Source organism: Salvelinus alpinus, chromosome 7 (genome assembly GCF_045679555.1).
Source record: "Salvelinus alpinus chromosome 7, SLU_Salpinus.1, whole genome shotgun sequence".
In the NCBI taxonomy this organism is placed as follows: domain Eukaryota; kingdom Metazoa; phylum Chordata; class Actinopteri; order Salmoniformes; family Salmonidae; genus Salvelinus; species Salvelinus alpinus.
Genome location: NC_092092.1, coordinates 15,643,218 through 15,656,577, shown reverse-complemented (window position 1 = coordinate 15,656,577; position 13,360 = coordinate 15,643,218). Strand labels below are relative to the sequence as shown.

At 44.2% G+C, this 13,360-nt stretch overlaps 1 protein-coding gene across 1 annotated transcript; it reads left to right on the top strand.

The window, feature by feature from the left end:
- Positions 1 to 10,204: 10,204 nt before the first annotated feature.
- On the top strand, positions 10,205 to 11,470 carry LOC139580305 (uncharacterized). Its single transcript, XM_071408844.1, has 3 exons — positions 10,205 to 10,571; positions 10,659 to 11,051; positions 11,307 to 11,470. Exons 1-3 carry the CDS (start codon positions 10,205 to 10,207, stop codon positions 11,468 to 11,470), a joined length of 924 nt encoding a protein of 307 aa, XP_071264945.1.
- The last annotated feature ends 1,890 nt before the right edge of the window (positions 11,471 to 13,360 follow it).

The following is a 13,360-nucleotide window of genomic DNA, read 5'->3' as shown; positions in this document are numbered from 1 at the left end:
GGAACATTGGCAGCTGGAGTGGAGGGAGCATTGAAAGCTGGAGTGGAGGGAGCATTGAAAGCTGGAGTGGAGGGAGCATTGAAAGCTGGAGTGGAGGGAGCATTGAAAGCTGGGGTGGAGGGAGCATTGGAAGCTGGAGTGGAGGGAGCATTGGAAGCTGGAGTGGAGGGAGCATTGGAAGCTGGAGTGGAGGGAGCATTGGAAGCTGGAGTGGAGGGAGCATTGAAAGCTGGAGTGGAGGGAGCATTGAAAGCTGGAGTGGAGGGAAAATTGGAAGCTGGAGGTGAGGGAGCATTGGAAGCTGGAGTGGAGGGAGCATTGGAAGCTGGAGTGGAGGGAGCATTGAAAGCTGGAGTGGAGGGAAAATTGGAAGCTGGAGTGGAGGGAGCATTGGAAGCTGGAGTGGAGGGAGCATTGAAAGCTGGAGTGGAGGGAAAATTGGAAGCTGGAGTGGAGGGAGCATTGAAAGCTGGAGTGGAGGGAAAATTGGAAGCTGGAGTGGAGGGAGCATTCGAAGCTGGAGTGGAGGGAGCATTGAAAGTTGAACATTGAGTTTGTGGTAGGCCGTCATTGTAAATAAGAATTTGTTCTTAACTGACTTGCCTCGTTAAATAAAGGTTAAATAAAATAATTGGGAGGATTGTAAGCTGAAGATGAGTGATGATCGCTGCTGTCTGTCATTGTTTGATTGAGAGAAGACTTGGTCCTACCAACTCAGTAAAGTGAGGAAGCATGGAAAATATCTCGTATCTTAAAAATCTAACCAAACATGTTGGTTTTGCTCAATATCTTATATTATATACATTATATCCCAGCATTGCATGTAAATGAATAGAGTTCAAAAGCTAGAAGGAAGTGTACCACAAAAAGTACATTGTTTGCAATTTCCTGTCAGTGAGGTTGAAGGTTAATGGTAGCCTATAGGAGGATTCCTCTTTGTCTCCTCTCCTTTAAAGCCTTCAGACATTCTTCTCCTGCAGCCCTGTAGGCTTCTCAGGTTACCCATCTAATTTAAACGCCCTTTCTTTCTGTAATAAGGGTTAATTGACCGAACTCTTAACCCTCTGGAGACTGGAGATCTCTCGTCAAAGGACCGGCCCAAATTATACGCTCATTTCCATTCTGATGGTGGTGGGAGTCGGTGGTGGTGGTTTGTCCAGTCAGACTGACTGACAGACAGGGGTTGTGAAAGGAAAGGTTTTTGTTGGGTGGAGGGGGGGGGGTCCCATCTGTCCAGGCTAGCTGCCCCCGTGACCTGCCCAGAGGTGGTTCTCATCTCGTTTTTTTGGATTGGTGAGTTTGAGGAGGATGGGGAGGGGTTTGTTAGTTTGCCTTGGCTCAGCGCAGGATAGTGTTCGTTTCAGTAGGGAGCGGGTGGGGGGCACTTTAGATAAAGCATGTTACCTAATCTCCCTCTCCCTCCCTATTTCTCTCCCTCTCTCTGTTCCTGCACCTCACCTCTCTCTGAGTAGTCGTCATGAAGCTTAGAGAGAGGACTATGCCAGCTCCTCTCCTCTGAGACCGTGGTGCTAATCTCCTCCAGAGTTAATGTGGATATGGTGACAATCCCACCAATGCCCTGTGGGCCTTTGGTGGATCCAGGGATCTAGGATTCCCTTTAGGTCTGCTACCCAACCGGTTCACATGCTCAAACACATTCCCTGTGGTTCCCCTAACCTTAAAACCCCTTCAGCCCTAGTAGTCCTGCATGCTTCACAGCACACTGAGCCAGACACAGTGGCAGTCCCTAGTTCTGTTTTTATGTCCTGTCCTGTCCTCACTGAGCTGACCTGTCCTCACAACCTGCTTGCTCAAGCCCATCGGTCAACATTCCCTACGGCAGTTGGAACAGAGCGGTCAACATTCCATACGGCAGTTGGGACAGAGCGATCAACATTCCATACTGCAGTTGGGACAGAGCGGTCAACGTTCAATACGGCAGTTGGGACAGAGCGGTCAACATTCCATACGGATGTTGGGACAGAGCGGTCAACATTCCATACGGCAGTTGGGACAGAGCGGTCAACATTCCATACGGCAGTTGGGACAGAGCGGTCAACATTCCATACGGCAGTTGGGACAGAGCGGTCAACATTCCATACGGCAGTTGGGACAGAGCGGTCAACATTCCATACGGCAGTTGGGACAGAGCGGTCAACGTTCCATACGGCAGTTGGGACAGAGCGGTCAACGTTCCATACGGCAGTTGGGACAGAGCGGTCAACATTCCATACGGCAGTTGGAACAGAGCGCCCAGTAGGATACACAACAACACAGCTGGAAAACAACGACAGTTTCTCGAAATGTTCACCAAAAACAAAAGAAGATTTGACTGCTAAGTGGTAATCCCTGTTCTTCTGCGTTCTTGTTTGACTTTGATAAGTAAAGCGTTGGTTTGTTGGCGAGAAGAACGTCAAGGAAAAATTTGTTAGCTAGCTAACATTAGCAGAATTTAGCTGGAAAATTGTAGCTAGCTAACATTTACTCTCTGGCAAATCCTCCAATTTTAGCTAGCTTACATTTACTCTCTGGCAAATCCTCCAATTTTAGCTAGCTAATATTTACTCTCTGGCAAATCCTCCTATTTTAGCTAGCTAACATTTACTCTCTGGCAATTCCTCCAATTTTAGCTAGCTAATATTTACTCTCTGGCAAATCCTCCAATTTTAGCTAGCTAATATTTACTCTCTGGCAAATCCTCCTATTTTAGCTAGCTAATATTTACTCTCTGGCAAATCCTCCAATTTTAGCTAGCTTACATTTACTCTCTGGCAAATCCTCCAATTTTAGCTAGCTAACATTTACTCTCTGGCAAATCCTCCAATTGTAGCTAGCTAATATTTACTCTCTGGCAAATCCTCCAATTGTAGCTAGCTAATATTTACTCTCTGGCAAATCCTCCAATTTTAGCTAGCTAACATTTACTCTCTGGCAAATCCTCCAATTTTAGCTAGCTAATATTTACTCTCTGGCAAATCCTCCTATTTTAGCTAGCTAATATTTACTCTCTGGCAAATCCTCCAATTTTAGCTAGCTTCCTTTTACTCTCTGGCAAATCCTCCAATTTTAGCTAGCTAACATTTACTCTCTGGCAAATCCTCCAATTGTAGCTAGCTAACATTTACTCTCTGGCAAATCCTCCAATTGTAGCTAGCTAATATTTACTCTCTGGCAAATCCTCCAATTTTAGCTAGCTAATATTTACTCTCTGGCAAATCCTCCTATTTTAGCTAGCTAATATTTACTCTCTGGCAAATCCTCCAATTTTAGCTAGCTAATATTTACTCTCTGGCAAATCCTCCAATTTTAGCTAGCTAACATTTACTCTCTGGCAAATCTTCCATGGACATGGTCAGTTTCCATTTTTACCTGTTGTAGCTAAAAATAGCTAGCTGATGTTTTGACATGTTGATGTATGTTTAGTTAAAGACAGGAAATGTGTGTGTTTGAGTGAAAGTGAGAGTGGGAGAGACAGAGAGAGACGATCACAATAACTTTAGTAATGTCAACACTGTGTCATGCTAGCTGTGAGCTGTGAGCTGTGTGTGTGTGTGTGTGTGTGTGTGTGTGTGTGTGTGTGTGTGTGTGTGTGTGTGTGTGTGTGTGTGTGTGTGTGTGTGTGTGTGTGTGTGTGTGTGTGTGTGTGTGTGCGCGTGTGTGTGTGTGTGTGTGTGTGTGTGTGTGTGTGTGTGTGTGTGTGTGTGTGTGTGTGTGTGTGTGTGTGTGTGTGTGTGTGTGTGTGTGTGTGTGTGTGTGTGTGTGTGTGTGTGTGTGTGTGTGTGTGAGAGATAGATAGAGAGAGAGAGAGTGAGAGAGTGAGAGAGAGTTAATGAATACACATATAGGTAACATTGATTGTGTGTTGTGTGGGACATTGTTAGCTAGCCTAATTCTTGATGTGAAGTGTTTCATGATTCATCAGCGATCCTTGTATTTGACAATACGATCCATTTCTCTCTCTATCTCTCTCCGTATGTCTGCCAGACTGCCAGATTGCTGAGGGGCAACACAGTCAATGTACTTGCTAGGCTAAGTCTAACTTAGTGAAGACCTTAGGTCATGGTTCATGACGATTCATCTCTGTCTTTACAGTTCCTGAAACACGTCAATGACCTGATGTATGGTCTCTACGGCAGTGCTTGGCCACCCACTCGGTTACCAGTGAGCTATTCTGCCTCATCCCAGGGAAAGAAAAGAGCAGAGACACCCTTTCTTTAAATCCGTAGTCATTGACAGTAATTTTTTGTTGTTGTGCAATATATACATGTTTCTTCTTCTCCTGTTTGAATACCTATAACATGATGATGATACCACCACAACACTGGAAAAGACAGATACATGTATTACTTAAAAAAAGACAGGTAAATGTATTTGCAGTGTTGTCTTGCAGTATTAGTTAATGGCCTTGTTACATAATGGATGATCTGAAGCGGTTTAACACAGCCCTCCTTCTTTTCTCTTTGTCATACAGGCCTGTAATGTGGCGTGAATGCAATGCTGTTGATCCCTTTTGTATTTTTAAGTATTGTGGTGGCAGCATCATGTTAGGGACTGGGGAGTTTGTTCGGGATCAAAAATAAATACGAGCGATGTCCCGGGAAGACCCACCTCGGTCTTCTGAATACGTAAGAGTTCGAGTTATATTTTTTGTTAAAGAGAAGAGATAGAAACGAGGGTTGAGGAACAGGAATGAAGAGCTCCACCGTCTCTCATTGCAAGTTACGGGCCAAGTGTCCGCTCCCCTTCCAAAATTTAAAAGATGCTACCCAGCTAGCGCATAACGTTCTGAGAACCATATGTTTTCTTAGAGCTTGGTAAAGCTGTGGTTGTCCTGTGATTGTTTTGCATACAACCTTCCCACAACGTTCGGGGGAATGGTGCAGGTTAGTTTCTTGGCTTTGGAACATTTTCAGCACATTTAACGGACTTGACAAAAAAATACGTTATTTACTTGGAATTTCATTACTTTAACAGAACATTTCCTAAACGTTCAAATGTGGTTACATTACAAATTTTGGGTAATGTTCCAGGAACGTTCTACAACTGGTTTGACATTGGGAATGTTCTCAAATAGTTCTGAGAACGTTAAGAAACAACGTTCTTCTGTGAGAATGTCAGTTCTTCCGCATAACGTTTCCTACAGGTTTCCCCGTGGTTCTTATTTCAAGTCAAGTTCTCAAATTGTTCCAAAAACATCAAGAAAACTTTCCATAAAAACCACAAGAACTTTAATAATGTTCAGGGAACGTTCTAAGAATGCTATTTAGAAACAAATACATTCCGTTCTCAGCATCAACAAAACTCTATCTTCTGTCTTAAGTGTGTTCAGGTGTGTTGGCCGCGCCCACTAATTGGCCACACCTGATCTTAATGAGTGCCTGTTTCCATTTAAATGGGTCTGTTTGAATAGACTCAAATGAACAGTTTTGCGTGTCATGCTAGCTCCATCCTGGTGGTGCAGTGGACTAACGACATGGATAAATAACACAAGATTAGGCCTTCCGAGTGGCGCAGTGCAGTGCGAGAGGCGTTACTAGACCCGGGTTCGATCCCAGGCTGTGTCATAGCCGGCCGCGACCGGGAGACCCATGAGGCGGCTCACAATTGGCCCAGCGTCGTTTGGGTTAGTGGAGTGTTTGGCCGGCTGGGATGTCCTTGTCCCATCATGCACTAACGACTCCTTCTGGCGGGCCGGGCGCATGCATGTTGACTTCGGTTGCCAGCTGTACGGTGTTTCCTCCGACACATTGGTGCGATGGGACAAGACTGTAACTATAATCATCATCAAAAAAATAATAGAAGATTATTATCAGAACTCAGGATAAGACCCAGATGCAGACAGCTAGAATCACAGATGTTTATTAACCCAAACAGGGGGCAGACAGACGATAGGTCAAGGGCAGGTAGAGGTCTGTAATCCAGGGCAGAGTCAGAAAGGTAAAGAACGGCAGGCAGGCTCGGGGTCAGGGCAGGCAGAGGTTTGTAATCGGGTCAGAGTCGGGCAGGTACAGAACGGCAGGCAGGCTCGGGGTCAGGGCAGGCAGAATGGTCAGAACCGGGGTAACTAGGAAACAGATACTTGAGAAGATGGGAAAGAACGCTGGAAAGACCTGACAAGATGGACTGGCAACAGACAAACAGAGAACACAGGTATAAATCCCCAGGGGATAATGGGGAAGATGGGTGACACCTGGAGGGTGGTAAAGACAAGCATAAAGACAGGTGAAACCGATCAGGGTGTGACAATTCTAGGTTTGAATCTCACTGATGACGTGTCACAATAAAAAATACATGTGTTTCCACGATTGATGCCTAAGGAAATTAATTTCCATGTGTACCCAAATAAGCAAGCAGTGTTATTAAAAGTCTTATTGAAACGTTCAGTGAAAGTTTTAAGAAGTTATTCAGAAATCTCCAAATAACCTATAATTTCTGCAATAAATATTCCAGAAAAACGTTCTCAGAACCTCCCAGTAAAACGTTCTCAGAACCTCCCAGTAAAACGTTCTCAGAACCTCCCAGTAAAACGTTCTCAGAACCTCCCAGTAAAACGTTCTCAGAACCTCCCAGTAAAACGTTCTCAGGACCTCCCAGTAAAACATTCTCAGGACCTCCCAGTAAAACGTTCTCAGAACCTCCCAGTAAAACGTTCTCAGAACCTCCCAGTAAAACGTTCTCAGAACCTTCCAGTAAAACGTTCTCAGAACCTCCCAGTAAAACGTTCTCAGAACCTCCCAGTAAAACGTTCTCAGAACCCTCCAGTAAAACGTTCTCAGGACCTCCCAGTAAAACGTTTTCAGAACCTCCCAGTAAAACGTTCTCAGAACCTCCCAGTAAAACGTTCTCAGAACCTTCCAGTAAAACGTTCTCAGAACCTCCCAGTAAAACGTTTTCAGAACCTCCCAGTAAAACGTTCTCAGGACCTCCCAGTAAAACGTTCTCAGAACCTCCCAGTTGCCTAAAAATAAATGTTCCCAGAACAGGTGACATTTTTTCTTCTGTTCTCAGAACGTATAAAAAACTTTACGTTTTACCAGTCAGGAAAAATTAGGCTTAATTTCGACAACCAATGTGAAACCAAAAAACATCCATTTCAACAACTTCAAAGGAACCAAAATATGCGAGCTGGGTAACACCTGTGAAATGGTCATTTGTCCAAAGCACATTAACTAACGCTGCCTGTTATCTCACACGTCTGGGTAACACCTGTGAAATGGTCATTTGTCCAAAGCACATTAACTAACGCTGCCTGTTATCTCACACGTCTGGGTAACACCTGTGAAATGGTCATTTGTCCAAAGCACCTTAACTAATGCCGCCTGTTATCTCACACGTCCCGTTGACATATTTACATGACCATTTAGGTTTATTTTAGTCTGACCACGAGAGATGACGTTTAAACCTCAACCACTCCAGTACCCCTGGACACTGAATAGGGTACTGGTACTGACCTGTATATACAACCACTCCAGTACCCCTGGACACTGAATAGGGTACTGGTACTGACCTGTATATACAACCACTCCAGTACCCCTGGACACTGAATAGGGTACTGGTACTGACCTGTATATACAACCACTCCAGTACCCCTGGACACTGAATAGGGTACTGGTACTGACCTGTATATACAACCACACCAGTACCCCTGGACACTGAATAGGGTACTGGTACTGACCTGTATATACAACCACTCCAGTACCCCTGGACACTGAATAGGGTACTGGTACTGACCTGTATATACAACCACTCCAGTACCCCTGGACACTGAATAGGGTACTGGTACTGACCTGTATATACAACCACTCCAGTACCCCTGGACACTGAATAGGGTACTGGTACTGACCTGTATATACAACCACTCCAGTACCCCTGGACACTGAATAGGGTACTGGTACTGACCTGTATATACAACCACTCCAGTACCCCTGGACACTGAATAGGGTACTGGTACTGACCTGTATATACAACCACTCCAGTACCCCTGGACACTGAATAGGGTACTGGTACTGACCTGTATATACAACCACTCCAGTACCCCTGGACACTGAATAGGGTACTGACCTGTATATACAACCACTCCAGAACCCCTGGACACTGAATAGGGTACTGGTACTGACCTGTATATACAACCACTCCAGTACCCCTGGACACTGAATAGGGTACTGACCTGTATATACAACCACTCCAGTACCCCTGGACACTGAATAGGGTTCTGGTACTGACCTGTATATACAACCACTCCAGAACCCCTGGACACTGATTAGGGTACTGGTACTGACCTGTATATACAACCACTCCAGTACCCCTGGACACTGAATAAGGTACTGACCTGTATATACAACCACTCCAGTACCCCTGGACACTGAATAAGGTACTGACCTGTATATACAACCACTCCAGTACCCCTGGACACTGAATAGGGTACTGACCTGTATATACAACCACTCCAGTACCCCTGCACATTGAATAAGGTACTGACCTGTATATACAACCACTCCAGTACCCCTGGACACTGAATAGGGTACTGACCTGTATATACAACCACTCCAGTACCCCTGGACACTGAATAGGGTACTGGTACTGACCTGTATATACAACCACTCCAGTACCCCTGGACACTGAATAAGGTACTGACCTGTATATACAACCACTCCAGTACCCCTGGACACTGAATAGGGTACTGGTACTGACCTGTATATACAACCACTCCAGTACCCCTGGACACTGAATAGGGTACTGGTACTGACCTGTATATACAACCACTCCAGTACCCCTGGACACTGAATAGGGTACTGGTACTGACCTGTATATACAACCACTCCAGTACCCCTGGACACTGAATAGGGTACTGGTACTGACCTGTATATACAACCACTCCAGTACCCCTGGACACTGAATAGGGTACTGGTACTGACCTGTATATACAACCACTCCAGTACCCCTGGACACTGAATAGGGTACTGGTACTGACCTGTATATACAACCACTCCAGTACCCCTGTACACTGAATAGGGTACTGGTACTGACCTGTATATACAACCACTCCAGTACCCCTGTACACTGAATAGGGTACTGGTACTGACCTGTATATACAACCACTCCAGAACCCCTGTACACTGAATAAGGTACTGACCTGTATATACAACCACTCCAGTACCCCTGTACACTGAATAGGGTACTGGTACTGACCTGTATATACAACCACTCCAGTACCCCTGTACACTGAATAGGGTACTGGTACTGACCTGTATATACAACCACTCCAGTACCCCTGTACACTGAATAGGGTACTGGTACTGACCTGTATATACAACCACTCCAGTACCCCTGTACACTGAATAAGGTACTGGTACTGACCTGTATATACAACCACTCCAGTACCCCTGGACATTGAATAAGGTACTGACCTGTATATACAACCACTCCAGTACCCCTGGACATTGAATAAGGTACTGACCTGTATATACAACCACTCCAGTACCCCTGGACATTGAATAAGGTACTGACCTGTATATACAACCACTCCAGTACCCCTGTACACTGAATAGGGTACTGGTACTGACCTGTATATACAACCACTCCAGTACCCCTGGACATTGAATAAGGTATTGACCTGTATATACAACCACTCCAGTACCCCTGGACATTGAATAAGGTAATGACCTGTATATACAACCACTCCAGAACCCCTGGACATTGAATAAGGTACTGGTACTGACCTGTATATACAACCACTCCAGTACCCCTGGACATTGAATAAGGTACTGACCTGTATATACACCCACTCCAGAAACCCTGGACATTGAATAAGGTACTGACCTGTATATACAACCACTCCAGTACCCCTGGACATTGAATAAGGTACTGACTCTGACCTGTATATACCTGCATTCTCATATTTCTAGTGTTTTTAAAAATGTTATATTATCTATATTATTGTTAATATCACTGCATTGTGGGAAAGAGCTCACAAGTAAGCGTTTCACTGTACTGTTTTACACCTGTTGTATCATGTGCACGTGGCAAATAAACTTTGAAAGTTGAAAACGTAAGTAACCCATTTGGGGAACAACTGAGCAGATTCCACCTGCCTGACTGATCATGTTTCCTGCTCCGGGGCAATGGGTTAGTGTTTATCTCTGGTGAGAGGCGGTAGAAAAGGAGAGTAAACTGTCCCAAATGAGAATGTCTAGAGGAAACCTTGATGTGCTATAATTTCTGCAATAAATCTTCCAGAAAAACGTTCTCAGAACCTCCCAGTAAAACGTTCTCAGAACCTCCCAGTAAAACGTTCTCAGAACCTCCCAGTAAAACGTTTTCAGAACCTCCCAGTAAAACGTTCTCAGAACCTCCCAGTAAAACGTTCTCAGGACCTCCCAGTAAAACATTCTCAGGACCTCCCAGTAAAACGTTCTCAGAACCTCCCAGTAAAACGTTCTCAGAACCTCCCAGTAAAACCTTCTCAGAACCTCCCAGTAAAACGTTCTCAGTACCTCCCAGTAAAACCTTCTCAGAACCTCCCAGTAAAACGTTCTCAGAACCTCCCAGTAAAACGTTCTCAGAACCTCCCAGTAAAACGTTCTCAGAACCTCCCAGTAAAACGTTCTCAGAACCTCCCAGTAAAACGTTCTCAGAACCTCCCAGTAAAACGTTCTCAGGACCTCCCAGTAAAACGTTCTCAGAACCTCCCAGTAAAACCTTCTCAGAACCTCCCAGTAAAATGTTCTCAGAACCTCCCAGTAAAACGTTCTCAGAACCTCCCAGTAAAACCTTCTCAGGACCTCCCAGTAAAATGTTCTCAGAACCTCCCAGTAAAACGTTCTCAGAACCTCCCAGTAAAACGTTCTCAGGACCTCCCAGTAAAACATTCTCAGGACCTCCCAGTAAAACGTTCTCAGAACCTCCCAGTAAAACGTTCTCAGAACCTCCCAGTAAAACCTTCTCAGAACCTCCCAGTAAAACGTTCTCAGAACCTCCCAGTAAAACCTTCTCAGAACCTCCCAGTAAAACGTTCTCAGAACCTCCCAGTAAAACGTTCTCAGAACCTCCCAGTAAAACGTTCTCAGAACCTCCCAGTAAAACGTTCTCAGAACCTCCCAGTAAAACGTTCTCAGAACCTCCCAGTAAAACGTTCTCAGGACCTCCCAGTAAAACGTTCTCAGAACCTCCCAGTAAAACCTTCTCAGAACCTCCCAGTAAAATGTTCTCAGAACCTCCCAGTAAAACGTTCTCAGAACCTCCCAGTAAAACGTTCTCAGGACCTCCCAGTAAAACGTTCTCAGAACCTCCCAGTAAAACGTTCTCAGGACCTCCCAGTAAAACGTTCTCAGGACCTCCCAGTAAAACGTTCTCAGAACCTCCCAGTAAAACCTTCTCAGAACCTCCCAGTAAAACCTTCTCAGGACCTCCCAGTAAAATGTTCTCAGAACCTCCCAGTAAAACGTTCTCAGAATCTCCCAGTAAAACGTAGCACCTTGACGTGAAATGTGAATGTTTCTCCAACGATAATGGTTGTCCTGTGATGTGGACAGTCAACACAGCTGCAGAGAGGGGAGGAAACAGTGAGAGAAACACAATTATGAAACTAAATGAAAGAGGGATGGAGGAAGCGAAGGAAGGAGGGAAGGCGTGATGGAGAGTGACTGAGTGTGAGAAAGTGAGTGAGAGATTAGGGGGAATGACAGAAATATTGAGATAGATGAAAAAGTTGTATTGGGAAAGGCACACATCGTGTATGCCAGCTAGCTGATCCAGGCCAGGCTATATGTTCTATTAAATGAGTTCCTGCTTTTGGGGGAGGGAGAGATAGAGATTGGGCGAAAGAGGGAGTTTGAGTGTGAGAGAGAAATAGTGTGTTTATGAGAGCGGCTTTTACTCAGAGATAAATATTATGTTTCACAGGTGGTCGCTGGGTTTGTTCTATAACATTTCTGAGTTGACGCTCCAACATTATTCGGACAGTGAATTATTTTTGCCGGGGGGCTTTGTACTCCAGCACTTTAGATTTTAAATGGTACAATCACTATTGTATACATAGCCCCCCCCCCATTTTAGGGGACCAAAAGTATTGGGACAAATTCACTTATTTGTGTATTAACATAGCAGAAAGTTAAGTACTAGGTACCATATTTGTAGCACGCAATGACTACATCGAGCTTGTGACTCTACGAATTTGTTGGATGCATTTGCTGTTTGTTTTGGTTGTGTTTCAGATTATTTTGTGTCCAATAGAAATGAATGGTAAATAATGTATTGTGTCATTTTGGAGTCACTTTTATTGTAAATAACAATAGAATATGTTTCTAAACACTTCTACATTAATGTGGACGCTACCATGATTACAGATAATCCTGAATGAATCATGAATAATGATGAGTGAGAAAGTTAGAGGCATAAATATCACCCCCCCCCCCCCCCCGTGTAGAAGTGAATCGGAGTGTCATTGACAGAGTGTGAGGTTATGTTAGCTGCCTGTTGTGGATTGAGATGGAAGGGCTGGACTGAAGTTTAGGGCTGGGAGTAAAATGGGTTGAGAAGGTTAGTATTCACTCAAGCGGCCCAAACTAGTAGAATTGTACTTTCAATGGGATTCTTTGTATTTGGTTTTTGGGTTCACATGTGACGTAATTTGCTATAATTTGCTATACTGTATCTCAAATCAAATCAATATGTATTTGTCACATACACGTGTTTTCGCTGATGTAATTGGTCACATACACGTGTTCAGCTGATGTAATTGGTCACATACACGTGTTCAGCTGATGTAATTGGTCACATACACGTGTTTAGCTGATGTAATTGGTCACATACACGTGTTCAGCTGATGTAATTGGTCACATACACGTGTTTAGCTGATATAATTGGTCACATACACATGTTCAGCTGATGTAATTGGTCACATACACGTGTTTAGCTGATGTAATTGGTCACATACACGTGTTTAGCTGATGTAATTGGTCACATACACGTGTTTAGCTGATGTAATTGGTCACATACACGTGTTTAGCTGATGTAATTGGTCACATACACGTGTTCAGCTGATATAATTGGTCACATACACGTGTTTAGCTGATATAATTGGTCACATACACGTGTTCAGCTGATGTAATTGGTCACATACACGTGTTTAGCTGATGTAATTGGTCACATACACGTGTTTAGCTGATATAATTGGTCACATACACATGTTCAGCTGATGTAATTGGTCACATACACGTGTTTAGCTGATGTAATTGGTCACATACACGTGTTTAGCTGATGTAATTGGTCACATACACGTGTTTAGCTGATGTAATTGGTCACATACACGTGTTTAGCTGATGTAATTGGTCACATACACGTGTTCAGCTGATATAATTGG